We start from the raw sequence: 21,953 nt of genomic DNA on the forward strand, positions 1-21,953 counted from the left end.
CAGGATTTCCTCTATTTTGCCTCAACTGATCCTCATCCCTTCTTTAAGGTTATATATATGTGTGTGTGTGTGTGTGTGTGTGTTTTCTGAAGTTTTTGCGGGTGTTTGTATGTAGGTCTTCGGGTTTTCTCCCGCGTAAAATTGGAAGTGTCTTGGCGACGTTTCGACGAAGTCCCATTCGTCATATATATATATATATTCCTCTGCACAGTAATAATATAATGCATATCATCCTAAAAACACTGTTTTGGGATCTGAATGGCAATATAGACAAAATATAATGTCTGCAATCCTGAAATACTTCTTCAATTTTAATTCAGGAAAAATAAAGTAGTCTGTTACCAATAGTTTATAAAATACTAAAACACAGCATACCTCATTGTATAAAAACTGTTTGACAGATACTACAGTTTGTTATAATAGCTTATTATCTGGTTTCCATTTAATAACCATAAAAAATGAAAATGGGAGCAACTAACAGAATGAAACTATTTTAAAGAGCCACTGGCAGTGTGACTATCTCTAGAATAAGTCAATGCAAGGCTTGAAATTTAGCCAAACTACAAGTCACAGTATGAATTTTATTTTCCAAATAAAAATAACTGACTGCATTATGTGCATAAAGTTGCACAATGCAAAATTAAATCTCTGGCAGGTAAAATGGGAACCCAGCACTCTTCCCATTGGCAGAATAAGGATAAAAGCACACATACCCATCTGTCTTCTGCCAACTTGCTTCTGCTCCAATTTGTTTAAAATTCTTTAAGCCCGTTCAAAAGACACATAATTAAAGGTCTTATCTTTCTCTTTTCTCAGCCAAAAGTTATTAAAAACGTCATGGCCAAGTTAAACTTTCTTGGACTTCACTCACATTTTTAAATCATGAGTCAGAACTGGATAGGTTTTAGCGAACATTTCCTCCATCCCCTAAATGAGTCAGAAGAAAAAGTAAGATAAAGAAAATCCAGTTATTTCCATCTAAAAAGTTAAGTTCATCTATGTGCTCCTGTTCAAATCACTTTCTCTTCTTCTCCTACCCAGAATTCTGTGTTTCAATGCCCAGAAGTGAAACCCTTTCTCTAAAGAACAAAGTCAGGTCACAACAGAACGATGATTGTCATGCAGACAGCTGTCCTCTCACAGAAGTGATGCCCTCTGCCTTATCCATGTAATCATTAAATCCCCAGATAGGCCTAGTTTGATAGGGATCTGGAAAGCCTACTGAAATCCTATTAGTGGCCTCATGTTCTCAAGAGATAAAATTAAAAAACTTCCCATCAGCCTTGCCAGGCATTCTTTAGAAAGAGAAAACCCTTGTCATTAGATCACTGGCTGGTTCTATTATCCCAAACACTGAGCCTCCTTCATGCAATGCCTTCTTGAAAACACGCTTCTGCGGGATTTTTTTCTATAAAGGCCAGCAATATGTGGCCTTGTAGGAACCCCATGGACTAATTTTTTTTTTTTTACTGTGGGCACAGAACATGATTCTATAAGGAGCTGGATTATCAGAATTTCCAGTTCCATTCAATGTAGTAGACAATTGATTGGCTATTCACTGGAGACAATGTACGTTTAAAGGCTTGAATACGAGGTGCATATAGGACTTCCAAAGGTTGCTTTAATGCTCTCTAGAATGGTCTCCTCAGAGCTTCTCTCCAGCTGCGTTGACTCACAACCCTCATCATCCCTAACTGTACTAAAAGGAAGGTGAAAGAAATATTAGTTAAATGCAGGTGAAGGTGGAGAGGTGGGCAAAGGCTGCTCTCCTCCTTTGGTGCCATTCTAAAAATCCTATTGTGCTCTTATACTACCACCTGAGATCCAATCTGCCAAAATAATGTTTTTAAAAACTTTCTAAAAACATTTGTTTAAATTACTCAAGCTTCTGTGAATGTTTTAAAAAAATATCATGAAAACTGTGTGTGTGGTGTGTGCGTGTGTGAGACAGAGAAGTGTTTACATTGTCTGATACATTATTTTTAATAAGCATACATTAAGCAATTTCCTTGCTTAAGGCCAGTCTTGTTAATTCCAGTTGTAAACTTTTATACTATGTTAAGTACAGTATTTCAGAAAAGTATTTCTAGAATTGGGATGACATTTATGCATTAAGATAATAATGAAATAGAAGTTTGCTGCCCTTATATAATATGTTACAAAAAAGCAGAGCAGTGCACTTCATTGCTATACAGGTAGTCCTTGAGTTATAACCATTTAAGAAATGTTCAAAGTTATGACTGCGATGAAAGAAATAATGTACGACTGTTGCAGTGTCCCTACGGTCACACAATTGCAATTGGGGTGCTTGGCAACCAGCATGTTTTTATGATGATTGCAGTGTCCAGGGCTCCTGTCATCATGATTTGCAAACTTCCCAGCTGGCTTCTGTCAAGCAAAATCAATGGAGGAAGATGGATTTGCTTAACACCCCATGATTTGCTTAATTACTATGGCAAATAAATAAATAAATAAATAAATAAATAAATAAATAAATACAAGTGATTTGCTTAATTACTATGGCAAATAAATAAATAAATAAAGTGGGGTCACCTGATCACTTACTTAATGATTGCATCACTTAGTGATGGAAGTTCCAGTCCCAGTTATGACCGGAACCAAGGACCACCGCTACACACTCTATGGATTCTTCAGGAGAACAAAGTAAGGCATACCAGTAAACCAGTGATGGTGAACCTTTCAACTCAGTGTGTCAAAAATTTATTAAATATCTAACTTGACATGCTGGCATCTCTCTCTCTCTCTTTCTCTCTCTCACACACACACATACACGCATACAGACACATATCAACAAAAGAGAAACAATTCTCTATTCCTCCGTCTGAAATCTAGGCCATGCTGAACAATGGCAGTCAACAGCAGCACTGAGGCTGGGTCTGAAGTCAAGGCTGGAGCTTCAACTTTGGCCCTAGCATCACTGATGTTACTCAAAATGTGTACAATCCTTTGGGATCGGTACAACTGCCCCACACCCAGCACTCCCCACTTATATTCAGATGGTGTTCTCTTTTTGTTGACAGGTCCCTGTGGCCTACTACCTGAAGTTCCTCTGGGGTTGCACAAGGCCTTTGTTCTTGACATGGCTTCATAGACCTCCACAGCCTCCAAAAAACACCCTGTTCTCCTGCAATTTTGGGAGGGTTCAGAGGCTGCCCCAGAACACATCCTATTCGCACATGCTCTCCGCAGCCTGTGAAAAACATGCCCCATTCTCACATATCCAATTCTTGTACAATTTTTGAGGCACCAGTGCCCACATGAGAGCATATCCCATTCTCCTGCAGCCTCCAAAAATTACACAAGAACAGGGCATGCTTTCAAGAAATAGTTGTTGGGTGTTGGTGAATATTGGCATGTCACATAAAATGCTGTTAGCACGTCATCTTTGACACACGTGTCATGGGTTTGCCATCACTGAACTAAATAGACACTGCCTGCTCCGGAAAAACTCACTACCCCTTCATCTAAACTAGGCTTGAAGTTTCTCCAGGAAATATATGCCTCTTCCCTATTATTGTATTGGTCCCAGGTGGCATTTTTAAAGCATTCTGAAAGCATCTTAAATTACTTTCAATCAGCTAGCCTTATAAACTAAATTAATGATTAAAGACATTTAAACAAAATGTTTCCTCAACTCTGTCCTACAGAATAGCTCTTTGAACATGAAAACACAACACAGTATATATGGGAAAGTCTCTCCAAATTTAATCTTTGCAACAATTCAGTGTAATGTGTTGGTCTGAGAAAATATGACTAGCCCAAAGTCACCACTGACCTCTGCAACTGAGTGGGCACTTGATCTATCGCCAAAGCCTTAACTAGTATACTACACTGGCAATCTGTGCTGTATACATGATATTTAAAGTATATTTATGGAGCCACGTTAAGAAAAGCTGTGGGACTTCCTTTTGGCAGTTACCAACTTAACAATCTCTTTGTATTGCTAGGATATTTTGATCAATGAAGGGATCAGATATTCTAGGAAGAGAGCTGTGTTAGTCTATGGTAGCCCAATATCAGAAGAAAGCTAGTAGCACCTTTCAGATTAACAAATTTTATTAAGAGATATAAGCTTTTGTAAACCATGACTCTCTTCATCAGATGCAATACAGTATAATGAAAGGGTGATAATACACAAGCAATTTTTCACCCAATTGATCAGCAATACCCCTCTGACTCATTCCAATTTAAATCTGACATCAATCTAGCCACTCCATTGCATCTGATGAAGTGAGCTATAGCTCACAAATCTTATGCTTCAATAACATGAGAAAACCTTAGTTTGAAAATGTACTACCAGATCCCTGCTTATTGAAGGGATCAAGCTATATAGGACTTATCCAGTTTAATTAACAATGACTGCTTCAGCACTTTGGACAAACTTTGTTTAACCATGGTACGTTGAATAATATGTAATTAGGTACATTCAAATTCTATAACATAATAAACCAAACACCCTTCCCAGATTATAGTTTGCCAATACATCTTAATGTCTTGCATTAAAAGAGGACATATCAATCATGATTAATACATTCTTCATACATCTATTTTCATCACTACCTGCTGTCTGCCTTTCCTTCATTGGGGTTTCAGCTGTAAGTTGACAACTATGTTTCTGACTAATGGTTTTCTTATGTATACATATGCACACATCTCTACAAAAGAGTATGGATTTTAAAATATAAGAAAAGCAACTACAAAACAATGTAAAATAACAATCATTTGATTATTGGAATGCAGGAATACTGCATAGGAAACAGAACTATTCTAGCTAGCTTGCTATTATCAATAGAAGAGAATATTCGTAACTCAGGATTGAATTGTGAGGTCCTTGGTGTTTTCTGAGCTTGGTTGTTTTCTTGCAGACACTTCATTATCAAACTAGGTAACATCACCAGTGCTAAAAGGGAGAGGGGCTTGCTCTGTCAGCGTTTGTGGGAGTGGTCTTGGTGGTTCCTTGACTGGGCTGTTGTTTACCATTAGCTTGTTTGTTTGAGTTAGTAGTTTCTTGATTGTTATTATGTATGATTATACCAACCTAGATTGTTTAGGCATTATGGAAGATGTATCCAACAAATCCAGAGGCACTAGATTGGAGAAACCTAGTCTACGTTAATAAGCAGTGACTCTGGTGACCTTCATACTCATACTTGAACATGCAAGAGTTGATCATGGGAAAATACTGCATGCAACACATCTACAGCTTTTCTCTATGTAGCTGTCTGAATACATGTACAAGCAAACTGTCAATTTGAGTGTTTCAAGCAATTGCCTTCAAGGAAGATTAATAAATATCAGACCCCTGTTGGCAGCGTGCCAGCTCAATAGTCTGTGAAAGAGCTAAATATATGGATTCCTGCCCATGTAATATTTTTATATTTAACTTATGACAGTCAAGTCATACCTGAAGAGCAACTCTGGGAAATTAAGTGGAAAAAAAATTCTAACAAACTATTTTAAGTATGTGCTGCCCTCCAGAGGAAAGAAATTGTTAAGATTCTAGAATGAACATTGTATCTGTTTCACATGGTTTTACAGTCCTTTTTTCACAAAAGTTTATGAGTTTTAGGATATGACAATAATATTTATTTTGACTTCAAAGGCAGAGACCTAAATTCCTCTCCTCTTGTCTGTGAATCTCACTAATACCCACGAACTTATTATCTGCTCAACGATAAAAGGAGAGATGTCTTATGTCCCACCCAAATTATATGAAAGATTGGAATGCTTAGACCAGGCATGTCAAACTTGCGACGTCACATGACGTTGCGCAACATATCGGGCCGGTTTTGCCAGTGCTGGCAATGGGGTAGGCGCGGCTTCCACGTGACATGTCCAGCCCCTGGGCTGGCAGTTTGACACCCCTGGCTTAGACTTTCTAGGGATTTTTCAGAATTTCTTAAATGTTTTATATTTTAATTAGGTAACATTAACCAATTGGACTGCACCACTACTCACCATCAACTCCAAACTTAACAACTTAACAACTACTTAAAATCCAACCTCCCTTTTTAAAAATGTTCCTTAGCAATGAAAATCAATACATTTTATCTATTTAGTCTATAATTTGCTACTTTATTATTATTCCATAAAGTTACCTACAGATATATTCCAGGAAAGTTACATTTAATCAGAAGTACTTGGTGAAGAAGTTAACCAAAAGCAATTCCAGGCAGCTGGTTTGCTTTATCTTTGCAAAACATACTGTATATTGATCCATCTTCAACAGATGTTATAGTTACTAAAGCTAATGCTGCTTTCTACCAATTTTCCTAAGATAAAAATCACTCAAGATGGCCTTCAATTAATTCAATTTCCCCATGGTCTTATTTTAAAATGAGCAATACATTGGTTACTTTTTAACTGTTGAGGCTGATGCTGGTAGCAAGTTCCACATTTTTGTTATATTATCATAAAGGACATGTATCTAAGATTTCTTGAGTAGATGCTATCCTGACTTAATTATTTGGCAATTTTTATCTGCTCATAATTCATAAAACATTTCATTTCCCCAACTTTTGTCTTGATTCTCATTCTACCTCTTGAATAAACAATAGTAGAGATAAGAAAACGGAATTAGTCAGCAGGAACAGATTTTGGCACAAGCTTTTGATCCTTTTTGAGTAATCTTTGATTCATTAACAGTACAACAGCTTCCATAGTCAGTCACTGTATCACTGTTGGTCTCAATGATTTTTATAATATTTTTTAAAAATATTGTAAACGTCACCAGAAAATTTTAAAGACCATCAGGGTAATTTTAATTGTAAACATCCATATGATACAACTCTCAGGTACAATAAACAGATTAACATAGAAAACTAATCAATACACCAAAGTATCTGCTGCATAAGGTACTTACTTGACTGCTTCTGCTACATTGTTAGAAGTATGACCTGATAAAGCATCATGCAAATTACGGATAAAGTAATCTCTGTATTCTTCTGGAAGAGCCATGAATGTTCCACCCATCACAATGAATTCCACTTTGTCGATGCTGTGGCCCAGCTGCTTCAGCTTTAAAATAAAATCAGTTTTTGGAACCATGCCAAAATCTACCACATATTTTTAAGTCTGTTTAAAATATATAAAATATATTTTATATATATATTACATATATTTAAAATATTTCAAGTGAGGTTACTTCACAGCTTTGTATAAAACAAGCATTATAGTATTAGCAGTTTTATTTTAGATTCCTCACTGAGTGTCCTTCAACATCAAGCAACAAAGTTATATTGAGCTATCCATTTAACTCACAAGCCTTCTTTCTTAATAACCCCTGAAGTTTGGAATTCTATTTCCTGGAGTTCTACTAATGCTTATGTTATGCCTCTCCTTAATCTCTAGCCATTAATGTTCTAGGATATTCCAAGAATATGGAAGGATAGGGTAAAATATTTAGAGTACTCTTGCTTTCCTCACCCCAAGGTTTTCATAAAAATTTATATTTATTCATTTATTTATTTTGAATAGTATTTGGAAACTTGTAGAGGAAGACTACTTTTTCAACCTGTAAGGGAGTTGTTGGCAGATGATATAAATAATCTTTGGCTAAAAAAATAAATGATTTAATTCAGTGTACAATAACTTTTTGAATGAAATAACATGGTGGAGAATGCTTAACATCTGGCACAAGAGCTCTGCAGATCACCATTCAAGAAGTTAACTTATAAAGTCCAAGCAGCATAGGTCATATTACTGGGATCTCTTACCCTCTTGAAGATTGTAATCTTTTCAATGAAAAAGGTTCAGAGTTTGGTGCAATTTTTAATCTAGCCCAAATAATTTGCTGCAGTAGCTGAAAGTAATTGTCAGGACTGCCATCCTGCTACAGCCATGCTTTGCCAGATGCCAGTCTGCCATAGGCAATGGGGGGAGGGAGCTGCAAGGAGGTAGAAGGGAGGCTGGGATAAGGAGGAATCAAAACTACTCTTTGAGCCATCCTGTGAGAGCCACTGGCAGTTCCAAGGTCATGCAATGGAATGTGATACCATCCAGCTTGCCAATCCAGGAATTGTTACCACAACAATTTGTTTGAATGTTAATTGAACAGTTAAAGATAAGTTGGAAGAAGGGAAACATTTATCAGATGCTTTGGGGGCGAAACTTCAGATCCAGTTTTGCCTTACTGTAATCATTTGGCATTTAGCATATTTTCCTTTTGGTTCAGTTTTCATTTTTACTGATGCTTTTCTATGTGAAAGAATCTTTTGCCAATTGGTTAATCTCCATGAATGCTAAATTGGTTTTAATAAATATATTTATTTAAGGTCATGGACATAATTGAAGATCAAGCTTCACATTTAGCTATGAAAGAATTAAATTGCTTTATTTTTATCCCAACATCATCCCATTCTCCCACCATAATAAATCCTTACTTGTTCAACTCTGTGTCTGGTCTGGAGATAAGGATCATATCTGGCACGTATGGCTCTCATAGATGTTGGCTACAAGAAATCAAAACAATATTCCTTAGGAAACCACTAGCAAGTTTGTTTTAAAGCATCTATACTTCAAACGCCTCTCACTTCATGTACAAATGATCAAGATCAAATTACCTTATAGTACTTCAGACCAATTATGTAAGGATTTAGCTGTATGTAGAACAGGGATGTCAAACTGCCACCCTCTGGGCCAGATGCGTCATGGCAAAACCATGCCCACCCCATTGCCGGCAATGGAAAAAAAGTCACGACACGTCAGATGACGTTGTGAGTTTGACATCCCTGATGTAGAAGATTCTAATGCTGACCCAGGTGGTAGGAAAAAGAAGAGAACAACCATTAGCAAGTTGGATGGACTCACTCACAGTGGCAAATGGAACTCCATGAAGACTTGAAATCTTGGGTTATGGACAGATTGAGAAAATCTATGTGTTTGTTAAGAGTCGATATTGACTCGATGGCAAATAATACATCAAATCCAAAGTCTGAACTGTACTGTACTATTAAATTTTATTTTTGCTAGATCAGGAGTATAGAGCTTTTAGTGGACTGAGGATTATACAATCTTGTTCAAAAATAGTGCTCAGCATATTAAAAAAAGTTAACAGATTCAGTATATAGACTAAAATTTATGTAATGTAAATGTAAATTACATGCTGCAAAGAAGATGACCATTCTTCTATTTAATAATTAATTATATCACATTAAATTTGACACTTAAGTAGCAATGTCCAGAAGAGTTCTAGAAACCTGACCAAATGGGATTTTATAAATAGATCTTCATCTAATAGAGTAATTATAGAATAATTATATACAATCTCCATTTTCAAAACAAGTATGTGATGTAGATATGCTAGATGAATAGATTAAGGAGTTATGGGAAAAGGGATCTGAGTCAATTACCTTGTAATTTCTTAAACAGTTGCTTCTAGTTCATATATCAGACTTCAGCAAATAGCCAGACAGAGTTAACTATCAATAAAAAACTAAGTGTCTTTTTAAAAACAGACACCACTCTTAGTGGATACGTTACTTGAAGATAAGGGGAGGTGTAATGGAACACTTTTGGAGACACAATTTGAAAAAGTCTTAATATATTAATATACTACTTCACAAATGTAGTTCTTTAACTATTTTCTTGAACTTAAGTCCTTCACATGCATTGTCTATTCTGGATGAGAATTAGGGGAGATAAAATCCAACATACTCCAGAAGACCAGTAAGTTGGGGAAGCTGTTGTATCACTCTAACAGTGTCAGTACAACAATGTAGAAAGAATACTTATCTGTACCCACAACCATCTCTTCATTTCTAACTGTGTTTTGGATACAGTTGTGAAATATTGAAAGAAAGGGGAAAAAACCCAAATCCACCACTATTCTATGAACGTAAAATAAACTGGTCCTCCCCTAATATTTCTGATATTCTGGTTTATAGTAAATGTATTTTTTTTCCTGAAATAGGACCAACAGGTCCATGATAGCAGTACCTCATATCCCGTGTAAGATTGTGTTGAATATTCAAAGTCAGAATCAGGCCCTCCAGGACAGTATCTATATTTTCGAGAAAAAAAAATGAAATCATAGCTAGAGGTTGAGTATATTATTAAAAGCAAGGGTTGGCAACCTATAGACTGTGTACATTTAAATGAATAGCAAAATGTTTGAAGGCAAAAGAACTGTTTCAATGGATGTTCAAAGTGACCCCTGTAGGAAGGAGGCTATTGACCTAAATAGATCCAGCCCCTAGGAAGCAGGAGGAGGAAAGGAATTTGATTGACTGATCGACTTCAAGACCGTAGAAAGAATTGAACCAGAAACCTTCCAATTTAAAAATTGGTTTGGGTCTTCAGATGTACTAGAAAAACCAACCCTAACCTTGTTTCATGAAAGGCTAAGTTGATAATGAGGATTACTAGAAAAATTCATGGCTGTATTATGCTACAGCATAATGTAGTTTCATTGGCACTGGCTCAGAGTGTTATGTGCAATAGCCATTGTGGTTATAAATCATAGTTGTTTATTAGAAAAAACATTGTTTAATATAATGTGCAAACCAAATCTATATGTAAATTGTTCCCAACTCCACAAAGCAAGGTTGAAATCCCAGGCCCATATTACTATTAAAAAAAACATCCTGCAAAAATCCATCACCTGAGCACACTTACAAAAAAAAAAAAAAAAAAGCACTGAATTGCAGTTACTCAGTACTTTTGTTTCCTAAAAGATGGTTGGAGTCCCTTCATGTTTGAAAATTGACATGAAAATAAGGCTACATTTAGACTAGATCTGCTTTTTAGAATACTCTTGTTACAAACTATCAAATGCCAAGTTTAGCCACTGTCCTGAAAAAAGTTGTGCACCTGTATCTTAAAGCAGGGGTCCCCAACCCGTGGTTTGTGGACTGGCATCAGGCAGCAGCATGCCAGGAATTGGTCTGCGCAAACAAGCAAAGCCCCATCTGTGGGATGCAGGCAGCACGTGAAACCACACCCCCTCCGGTCTGCGGAAAAACCTCTCTTCCAAGGAACCAATCCCTGGTGCCCAAAAGGTTGTCTTAAAGAACAGGTACCATAGTTATAGAAAAATAATCATATGCATGCAAGCCTCATTTTAGATAAGTCTAAAGAAAGAGCATAGCCTATTATTTTTAAAAAAGATGTTTATAATTATTAGGAATTTATTTTTAAATGAAGCTGAATACTTTATTCTTCATATTTATTTTTTACTCCAGTACAAAAGATTCTAAACAAGAAAAAGTAAAAAACAAGCAAACAAGAAAATCTATGTTTTGGCTAGGTAGTTAAGATATTCTGACATGTTATTAGACATACTCACATGCATATGTTTCCTGTGAAATTAATATGTGGACATCTATGTGGTTTGCACATTACTGCCACAACAGCAATCTGAAAGAAAGGAGTATTGCAGAGAAGTTATTAAATATCTGGTCTTTTTGTATACAGCAAATACAGCAATCCTCAACAGTTGAAGGAATGGTTAAAACAACTGTTCTGTTCAGAACATCCTGAAGCTATTCCCTAATCACTTTAACTTTTCCTGAAAATCACTAAAGGAAGCTCTAACTGTTTAAGTTTACAACTTTACAAGCATTGTTTTTCAAAGTACATTACCTTAGTAGAAATTATTTTAGAGAAGATATATACAGTATAGAATAGTACTGTGACTACTCTTTATAGATTAATTTTATTATTTATTGCCTTACCATTGGATGACAAATTATAGCATTTAGCAAGCCTTGACTGATCTCATAAAGCTAACAAGGATTGGTTAGCATATGAATGAGATACCAGTTCTGGGGCAGTAACAATCAGAAATGCTTTGCATGTGTTCTCAAGAACATTATATAGAGCTGGAGCAAAATTCAGTTTGAGGAGATTACTCTTGTTTATCCTTTATAGGCAGATATCCTTCTGAAATCAAATCCCTTCAAAGATGGGCAGCAAACTAAATTAACTGCTGCAACAAAACCTTAATCTCAAATAGTAATTGATTAAAATAGACAAACTCTGCCATTCTCTTAATCTCCTAAGCAACATCCAAGCTGAGACATGCATTCAGCAAGATAGTGAGGGGGGTTGGAAAGCAGGTGAGAATATTTTTTTAAAAATATATAAAATGTTTAGCTAATATTCCTCAGGTGATAGTTTTCATACATTGAAAACATTCTTCACTGAAGGTATTTATCAGTTGAATTTATTCAGCTGATAAAACAAGAGCAAGCGGAAATAGTAATAGTAAAGTTGGAAGGGACCTTGGAGGTCATCTAGTCGAACCCCCTGTTCAGGCAGGAAACCCTACACCATTTCGGACAAATGGCTGTCCAGTCTCTTCTTAAAAACTTCCAGTTTTGGAGCATTTACTGCTTCTGGAGGCAGACTATTCCACTGATTAATTGTTCTCACTGTCAGGAAGTTTCTCCTTAGTTCTAGGTTGCTTCTCTCTTCTCTGAAGCTACACAAATATATATTGGGGATACAAAATGGCCAAGGAAGAAAATCAATGTGTGACTATAACTGCTTGAACAACACTACTTTCACCTAAAGACAAAATTCTCTTCTCTCCCTGTAAGTGTGGCAGGCAAAGTTGTGGTCTGTCAATAATGATTTTGCAAAATCTAATAATTTTAGATTGCGAAGTTCAATCTATTTGAGTTTCTCCATGAAATATTGCTGCAAGTACTAAAAAGGCTACAATGATAACTTTTTAACTGTAAACAAGTACAAATAGAAACACAAACTTGCAAATAATTTTGCAGTTAAAGAGGGGCATTTTGTGATAGGTGTTTTAAATTTAAAAGGATTTGAATTCAAAAAATGTGTATAGCCCTATGCATATCTGTGGTGATTTGACAATTACATCTATTGGGCAAGCCAGAACAGTAACTGTTAAACTAATTGGAAAAGATTAACAATTTACCTAGGAAAAATATAAAACTAGGGAAACATTATATTCCTAGAGCAGAAAGTTGAAGTTGCCTTAATACAGGCCAGAGTTAAACCACTAGCCCATCTATTTCCATACTTTAGGAATGGCAAACTCAGAATATTCTGGTAGATTTATTGTCACACAGCAACAAAGGTTCATTGCAACAACAAAATTACTTCCTCTCTACACATTAAAGTTGTTTAAGGCAACACAAAATGAATTAACTTTTCATTCTTAGCAATTTCATGTGCTCAGCAGCTGTTCAAAGTCGTTGTATTCTTTAATTCTAAGTATATAGTTTATTTTTATGTTTATGCATATCTTGCACACAGTTCCAAGTGGGGAATATCAGATTTTAAGAAAAAACAAATAAATTCTGCAATGTTCAGATCTCGTCTCCTTCGATATATTCAGGTTGGAAGTAGATTCCAAGATCTCAGATACAGTACTGTTTTTTTTTTTCAAGTGGAGATTCTTATCACAGACTCTGGGACCTTATGCATGAAAAAAAACCAAAGACTTACCCCACTAGCAGTTCGGATGGGTTTTGCTTTCAACTTAGGAACCAGCACTTTGCGGTACTGAGGGGGGACAGCAGCAATGATGTCAACCAGACGTGGCTGTGCTGAAAGGCCATACTTGGCAGCCGTCCTTGTTTTAATCCTGAAATTGAAAGCTATGCAATTTAGAGACTATACAACAGGGAGAGGCAACCTGGTGCTTTCCAGATGACTTGGATTTCAACCCATGTCAGTCCATATCAATGTTTGAAGTTGCCTTGGTAATGCTATGATCAATAATAACCAAAAAGCTTCAGGTTGCTTCTGTCTATTATATATGTTTTTCTTCAATACAATTACATTGGAGTATAACAAATACAAAAAAAGTTGGTACTAAAAGGAGGGAAGAGCTCCAGCCCTATATTCTTCTCTTTGGACAGAGTCTTATGATTTAATTTTTTCTCTCTCTGATCCTATTCAATATCTACATGAAGCCATTGAGTGAGGCTGTCTATTAGCAAGGGGTTAGATATCAATTATTGCACATTTAATCTTTGATGCTCTTAAGCTTCTATCTCAGCATCTTAGGTTCTGGATGGAGAGGAACAAACGTAAGCTCAAACTAGCAAGACCGAGTGGCTAATGATTTAGGGGCTGCCTAGATCTGAAAATCTATTTTTGGTTCTGGATGGGAAGGCATTGCTCCATATATGGGGCTGTCTGTGAGATTAACTCAGAAGCTATAGTTAGTCTAGAATTCAGTATCACATGATGATGTGATACTAAATGCATAAACAACCGGTATTCCACGAGCTGCTTTGGTTGTCAGTGGATTTTTGAAGGTGTTGGTGATCAACTAAAGAGCTGCTCATGGCATAGAGGTCTGTAGTACTGCCTATCTCCAATTATCTTTTTGCTATTCACTAAAATCTGATACACCAGCATTCTATCCAACCTAGGTTTGCTATAATAAGCTCTCTAGAACTTCAGATACAAACCTTTTACAGGGCACAGCCTTTCCCATTAAAATGGGGAAGATAGAAACAGCAAAATGTTGAAGAGCAAAGAAGAAATAGAAGTCAACTCACTTGTTTAAGTTCACATCTTTGCCCTCATCGTGGGCATCAATGAGTTGTTTGATGACATCAGCTACAGTCATCATCATGAGTTCTGCTCGGCTGAGATCTCCTAAAGCAGAAGTAAAAGATTATGAAAGAATCTGTGCAAGTATACAAATGTAAACTGACTTGTGCTCTCTCAGACATAATAGTAATCATCATCATCTCTGGGACATCAGAATTCAAACAGACAAACACCTGCAACATAACATCCCGGACTTAACAACTATCGATAAGAAAGACAAAAAAGTCTGGATAGTGGATGTGGCAGTGCCTGGAGACAGCAGAATAGACGAGAAAGAACTGGACAAGATAACAAAATACAAAGACCTACAAATAGAAATAGAAAGATTGTGGCAAAAGCAAGCAAGGGTAGTACCAATATTAATTGCCTTAGGTGCAATCCCAAAACAAATGGAGCACCACTTAAACACCATTGGCATTGACAAATTCGCCATTACTCAATTGCAAAAAGCGGCCTTACTAGGAATTGCTTCCATCCTGCAACAATATCTGTAATACCATCAAACATCCACATCTGCCTATCCCAGGTCCTTGGTAATGACTCGATAGGTAGACAAAAATGCCAAATCCAGTCTGAACATCTGGCTGACTGTCTGATGATCAATAATAATAAAATTGGAAGGGACCTTGGAGGTAATCTAGTCCAACCCCCTGCTCAGGCAGGAAACCCTATACCATTTCAAACAAATGGCTGTGCAGTCTCTTCTTAAAAACTTCCAGAGTTGGAGCATTCACTGCTTCTGGAGGCAGGTTGTTCCACTGGTTAATTGTTCTAACTCCTCAGTTCTAGGTTGCTTCTCTCCTTGATTAATTTCCATCCATTGCTTCTTGTCCTGCCTTCAGGCGCTTTGGAGAATAGCTTGATTCTCTCTTCTTTGTGGCAACCCCTGAGATATTGGAATATTGCAATCATGTCCCCCCTAGTCCTTCTTTTCATTAAACTAGACATACCTAATTCCAGTAACCGTTCCTTATATGTTTTAGCCTCCAGTCCCCTAATCATCTTTGTTGCTCTTCTCTGTACTCTTTTTAGAGTCTCAACATCTTTTTTACATCGTGGTGACCAAAACTGGATGCAGTATTCCAAGTGTGGCCTTACCAAGGCATTGTAAAGTGGTATTAATACTTCACGTGATCTTAATTCTATCCCTCTGTTAATGCAGCCTAGCATTATTTTGGCTTTTTTGGCAGCTGCAGCACACTGCTGGCTCATATTTAAGCGATTGTCCACTAGGACTCCAAGATTTATTTATTTATTTATTTATGAGACTTATATACCGCATTAAGTGCAAGCACTCTCTAAGCGGTGTACACCAGTAAGCAATGTATATATATATTTACATTGTCCCCAACAATCTGGGTCCTCATTTTACCTACCCCGGAAGGATGGAAGGCTGAGTCAACCTTGAGCCGGTGAGATTTGATCCCTCTCATAGTTACTACTATTGAGCAAGGTACCACCTATACTATACATGTACATTTGGTTTTTCTTGCCTAAATGTAGAACCTTACTTTTTTCACCATTGAATTTTATTTTGTTAGATAGTGCCCAGTGTTCAAGTCTGTCCAGATCCTCCTGTATCTTAAGTCTATCTTCTGGAGTGTTGGCTATTCCTGCCAGCTTGGTATCGTCTGCAAATCCCTTCATCCAAATCCCCTCCAAGATGTTGAAGAGCACTGGGCCTAGAACAGAGCCCTGGGGCACCCCACTATACACTTCCCTCCATGTAGATGCAGTTCCATTGAGAACCACATGCTGAGTATGGCCGGTGAGCCAGCTATGAATCCACCTGGTGGTGATGCTGTCTAACACACATTTTTCTATCTTATCAAGTAGTAGGTTGTGATCTATTTTGTCAGATGCCTTACTGAACTCCAAGTAAATTATATCCACAGCATTCCTCTGGCCCACTAATTTTGTCACTTTGTCAAAGAATGCAGTAAGATTTGTCTGGTATGATCTGTTTTTAACAAACCCATGTTGGCTTTTAGTAATGACTTTGTTTGTCTCTAGGTGTTCGCTGTTTTGTTGTTTGATTATCTTTTCCAGAATCTTCCCAGGTATTGAGGTCAGGCTAATAGGTCTGTAGTTTCCTGGATCTATTTTTTTCCCTTTTTGAAGATGGGAACTACATCAGCTCTCTTCCAGTCCTCTGGTAGTTCCCTAGTGCTCCAGAATCTTTGAAAAATATAGTTCAGTGGTTCTGAGATCACATCTGCCAGTTCCTTGAGAACCTTGGGATGTAATCCATCTGGTCCTGGTGATTTGAACTCGTCTAGGCTAGATAGGTGCTTACTTACCATTTTTTTTGCCTATCTTAACTTGTTTCTAATCTGTTTTTTATGGTACTGTTTTTGATAGATTGGACTGTTTTTTTCCCTTTGTGTAAAGACAGATGCAAAAAATGAGTTAAATAGTTCTACTTTCTCCCTGTTGCTTGCCACCTTCTTGCCACTTTCTCCCACTAATGGACCAATCATTTCCTTAACTTTTTTCTTGTTTTTTACATGTTGAAAGCTTTTTTTGTTATTTTTGACTTTGGTTGCAAGCCATAGTTCATTTTGAGCCTTAGCTTTCCTCACTTCATCTTTGCAAGCTCAGGCTATTTGCTGATATTCTGCCTTAGTTATGTGCCCCTCTTTCCACTTTTTATACTTGTCTTTTTTATCTTTCAATTTATCAAAGAGTCTTTATGCAGCCATGCTGGTTTCTTTTGAGAGCTTTTATTTTTCTTCTTTGTTGATATTGTGCTAGGCTGGACTTTTATTATCTCACTTTTCAAAATTTCCCAAGCTTCTTGAGTTGTTTTCCCCTTGAGGATTCTCATCCACGGAATCCTTCCCAAGCTCTAAGTTTATTGAAATTAGGTCTCTTGAAGTCCAAGACTCTAGTTTGACTGTATTCTATTGCTTGTGCTTCCCTAATGTTGAATTCCAATATTGCATGATCACTTCCCCCCAAGGTTCCTGTGGGTTCAACACCTTCTATCATTTCATCTCTGTTAGTGAGGATTAGATCCAATATGGCTAATCCCCTAGTTCCCTTCTCTACTTTTTGGGAGAAAGTTGTTTGCTATGTTTGTCAGGAATTTGTTTCATCTTGCACTTGGTGCAGAGTTTGTCTTCCAGTTGATGTCAGGATAATTAAAGTCCCTCATTACTATTATGATATGCTTCCTACATACCTTAGTTAGCTGACTAGCAAAAAGTTCATCTATTTCCTCTGTTTGGTTGGGCAGCCTATAGTATACACCAGGGGTGTCAAACTGCCAGCCTGCAGGCCAGACACATCATCTGGAAGCCACACCCACCCCATTGCCGGCAATGGCAAAACTCTGATACGTTGCATGATGTCACATGACGTCACGAGTTTAACATGTCTGGTATACACCTATGGCAATGTCATTTTTCCCCTTTTATATTGACCCAAATGCAGTCAAGACAGTTTTCATCATTTTTGTGCTCTATTTCTGTAGAGATGTAGTTATTTCTTATATAGAGAGCAACTCCACCTCCTCTTTTGTTTGGTTTGTTTCTTTTAAATAATTTAAATCCCTCTAGCTGTGTGTTCCATTTGTGGGTTTCATCCCACTATAGTCTTTCTCTTCTCTCAAAGCCCAGAGTTGATTCACCTGAATCACAGAACACGTGCCTTTAGTACTAATCAATATGGCCTCTGCACTGCTCTGTGGTAGATGATGTGTGAGAGATGAGGAAATGCTGCCTTCAAATAGGCAAGAAAACTGTAGTACATACTGCAGAGGACAAAGTGAAAATGATTAGGTCACCCCTAGTTAACTTTCCTCAAGGATGTTTGAAGACTCCAAGAAGGAAGGTAATAGTGAAAGAGTTCTTGGAGGAATTATATTTTTTTCCTAAAGCAATAATCTGTTCTTTTCTAAGGAACAGATATTCACACAGAATAATCATGGACTGGAGGATATGTTAATTAAGTAGACACTTAGCTTATTTGAAAATCATACTCAAAAAGCATTTATTAATGTTTTATCAAATTAAACTGACATTTAGTTGGGTACCAAGGAGTTCAATCTTTTCAATACTTTCAATAATGCCATGGAGAAGATGCAGGAAATGCATTTAAAATTTGAGATGGGATAATACCTAGAAGACTAAAAGGAAATTGAATATAGCCTTGCATTTTAGAGAAATGGACCAAAAGTTACAGAATTAAGTTTAATAGAGGCAAGTTCTTCTCTTAAAGGAAAAAAAAAATCAAATGCACAGATAGCAAAGGTGATATTTGTCCTACTAATGATATTTGTGAAAAAGGCCAAGGAATAGATTACAAACTAAACCAGCAATGTAATTAGGCTGCAAAAGAATATAAATGCAATTTTAGGTTGCATCAATGTAAGTATAATGTCCAAATGACAGAAAGTAGCCATTCCATTTTGCTTTGGTCAGATCCTACCATGATTACTATGTTTGGGACACCACATAGTATGGATTAAGACAAAGAGAAACAAGTTAGAGAAAAGCAGCAAGAATGATTAGATGATTAGAAACCAAGTAAGAAGAGAGTTTAGTGTAGTGGTTAAGGCAGTAGGCAAAAATCAGGAGACCATGAGTTCTAATACTACCTTAGGCACAAAGTCAGCTGAGTGACCTTGAGACAATCACTTGCAGCCCTAAGAAACAAGGAATGGCAAGCTACTTTTGAAATTATTAACCCAGAAAACTGCAGGGACTTGTCCAGGCAGTCATCAGGAGTCAGTGCTGACTTGAAAGAGGCACATCCACACACACATTATGAAGAGAGACGGAAGGAACTGGGAATAAGTCTTGAGTAAAGAAACTTTTTGAGTTTAGCAGAGCAAAACAGGATATACTAGCATTGTTAAACACCTGAAAGGGGTCCAGCAGATTCTCTACTGCCCCAGACAGCAGGATACGGGAAAATTGATTTAAATTACGGGAGGGCAGATTGTGATTGAGTGTGGTGGTTTCCCCTTCAATGGGGGAAGTATCTCTCCCTGGGATACTTTAATCTGGATTCCTATGCTGAACAGAGGGAAACCCTTCAAGTCTGTGAATACTCAACCAGCATTTTCACACACGTTTCTCATGATGAAATTACTTCTTTTTGAACTAATGATGCTGATCATATTTAAAAGCCATCTCAGTCGCAACTTCCTATCGGTGAACATGAGACTGTCCTATCTTGAGTCGTTCGAACTGTAGTGGAACTACATTTCCCAGAATACCCAAATAGCGCGGTCCCACACCCAGTCCAATACATCTGGAGGGCGTCTCTTTCAGAAAGCTTCATACCAATATCCCTTCTGTCCCGTCCCCCCTTCTACCTTTCTTTTTCTGCCTCATGGCGAAGATCACCCTGGCGACAGCGAAACGATTTCTCAAGTCCTCCCCTCCCCGTTTTTATTCTCCGGCCGTCAAGCAGGAGCTTCTGTTATGCCACTCTAGGCTAATCTCTTTTTCTTCACGACAGTGCCGCAAAACAAAAGAAATACAGGGAACCGAGTAGGAACAGAAGGCAGTTTTTTTTCTGAGCGAGATTGACAGAGTCGAGCGCGCCCACGAGGAGAAGGGATTGATAAAGCTCGAGACGTCCCGCCTCTTCGAACTGACCATATTCCGCTGCAACCGGAGCCAGGGCGCGTATTGATGCCTAATGGCAGGGATGGGGAACGATTGCCGTTTATGACTTGTGGACTTCAACTCCCAGAATTCCTGAGCAAACTATCTGCCTTATGGCCTTGTGGACTTTACGCGTGGCCAGGACTGCAAAATCCGGAGGCCGAATAGAGGAGGAAGCAGAAAGTTATAATTTTGTTGCCATCTAGGAATTTTAAGGTTTTTTTGCAGCTCGGCTCTGATAGCTTTTTAGATCGCGTAAGCATGTAGAGAACCGCCGTTTTAAGTAAGGTGACCAATCGTCCTCCTTTAGGGAGGACAGTCCTTCTTTTGTACTCATTTAAATAATAATTAATAGGCATGTAAGCATAATTACAATATAAAATGTTATTGTTACAAATGTTTTTTATTATGCATTTATCATATTATAGTGTATTCTGTATTGTTGCAATGAATAAAATGTTTTATTTACGTTATTTTTTTTCTACAATTTATTTGTGTCTTCTCATTGTAAAAAAGTTGGTCACCTTATTTTACGTTAACCTAAATCAGCCCTCTTGCCTTCAAAGAGATTAATGTCTACGATAACAGGTGGTTGCTTTCTTTCCAGCAAGGCTATTGGTTCGCTACTTTTAGTAGATATGATTTGCTATCACAATAAGTTTTCATGTTTTATTTAACCATTACTAAAAACCGACAATGTTTGGAATTCTCATCATAATAAGGTATGACTAATAAACATTTAATAAATAGTGCTTAGATTGCCTTGTGGTGGTGTCCCAAAGGTACTTTTTCAAGAGGCAGCTGGACTTTCTTTGTTTTTCCTTGACAACATTTTGCTTCTCATCCAAGAAGCTTCTTGGTTGAGAAGCGAAATATTTTGAAGGAAAAACAAAGAAAGTCCAGTTGCTTCTTGAAAAAGCATCTTTTGAACAACTATGAACTATGATATTTAGCTATGCTCTTTGGGATGAACACCCTTCGAATGGTGTGGGAGTATGAACTGATTTCCTGAAAACATTGCAGACTACAGGAAAAGGGCAGAAAACATCCTGTAGCCACACACATTTTGCATTAGTCAGGTGACCCTGAGGACACAGAAAACCTCCAAATGGCCCCAATGACTCTCTAAAACAAGGGTGTCAAACTGCCCGCCTGTAGGCTGGATGCATCATAGCGAAACCGCACCCACCCCATTGCTGGTGATGGCAAAAAAAGTTGTGATACATTGCGACACTTTACGTGACAGTTGCAAGTTTGACACCTTTGCTCTAAAAAAAATGCAAATGACCAGCTATCTGCAAGGAACATAAATCCTTCCATTCCTCACCATCCAGTCAGAGCTGAAGAAGCTTCTTGGTTGAGAAGCAAAACATTTTGAAGGAAAAACAAAGTCCAGTTGCCTCTTGAAAAAGCATTGTGGGAAGTCAGGCCCCCAGAGAAGGAAATATTAAAAGGGCATAAAAATATATTTCCTAAAAAGATATTGGAAGAACCAGAAAAGCATGCCCAGTTTGCTTAATAGTCCCAGCTCTCCCTCCCCCATGCTCTGTACAAATGCAGATGTAGGAGGCCCCCCCGGCTAGAAACTTAGGAAGACAAAAAGACCTAAAATCTGCATACCCTACCCAAACTCTAAGAGTCATTAGCCTCAGCACCAGGGAAGCAGGATATGAACTTTGGGACATAATAGGATTAACCCACAGATGCCAAAGGGACACAGATCAAAATACATGACACAGGAAATATAAAGCCTCAAACAGGAAATAACCTCCAAAC

General features: G+C 37.5%; 1 protein-coding gene across 1 annotated transcript in view; it reads right to left on the reverse strand.

The window, feature by feature from the left end:
- The window catches only part of ELP3 (elongator acetyltransferase complex subunit 3), a 100,609-nt gene extending 80,049 nt beyond the window's left edge, over positions 1–20,560 (reverse strand). The window contains exons 1-7 of the mRNA XM_039345956.1: positions 19,883–20,560; positions 14,505–14,604; positions 13,441–13,579; positions 11,306–11,376; positions 9,958–10,021; positions 8,403–8,471; positions 6,884–7,038 (exon numbers count right to left, since the gene is read on the reverse strand). Of these exons, the coding sequence (XP_039201890.1) occupies positions 6,884–7,038; positions 8,403–8,471; positions 9,958–10,021; positions 11,306–11,376; positions 13,441–13,579; positions 14,505–14,604; positions 19,883–19,901 (617 nt within the window). The 5' untranslated portion in view covers positions 19,902–20,560. The remainder of the gene's footprint in view (positions 1–6,883; positions 7,039–8,402; positions 8,472–9,957; positions 10,022–11,305; positions 11,377–13,440; positions 13,580–14,504; positions 14,605–19,882) is intronic.
- Positions 20,561–21,953: the final 1,393 nt, after the last annotated feature.

This window comes from Crotalus tigris, unplaced genomic scaffold, assembly GCF_016545835.1.
Source record: "Crotalus tigris isolate CLP2741 ecotype Arizona unplaced genomic scaffold, ASM1654583v1 scf7180000017987.690289119674:8195010, whole genome shotgun sequence".
NCBI lineage: Eukaryota > Metazoa > Chordata > Lepidosauria > Squamata > Viperidae > Crotalus > Crotalus tigris.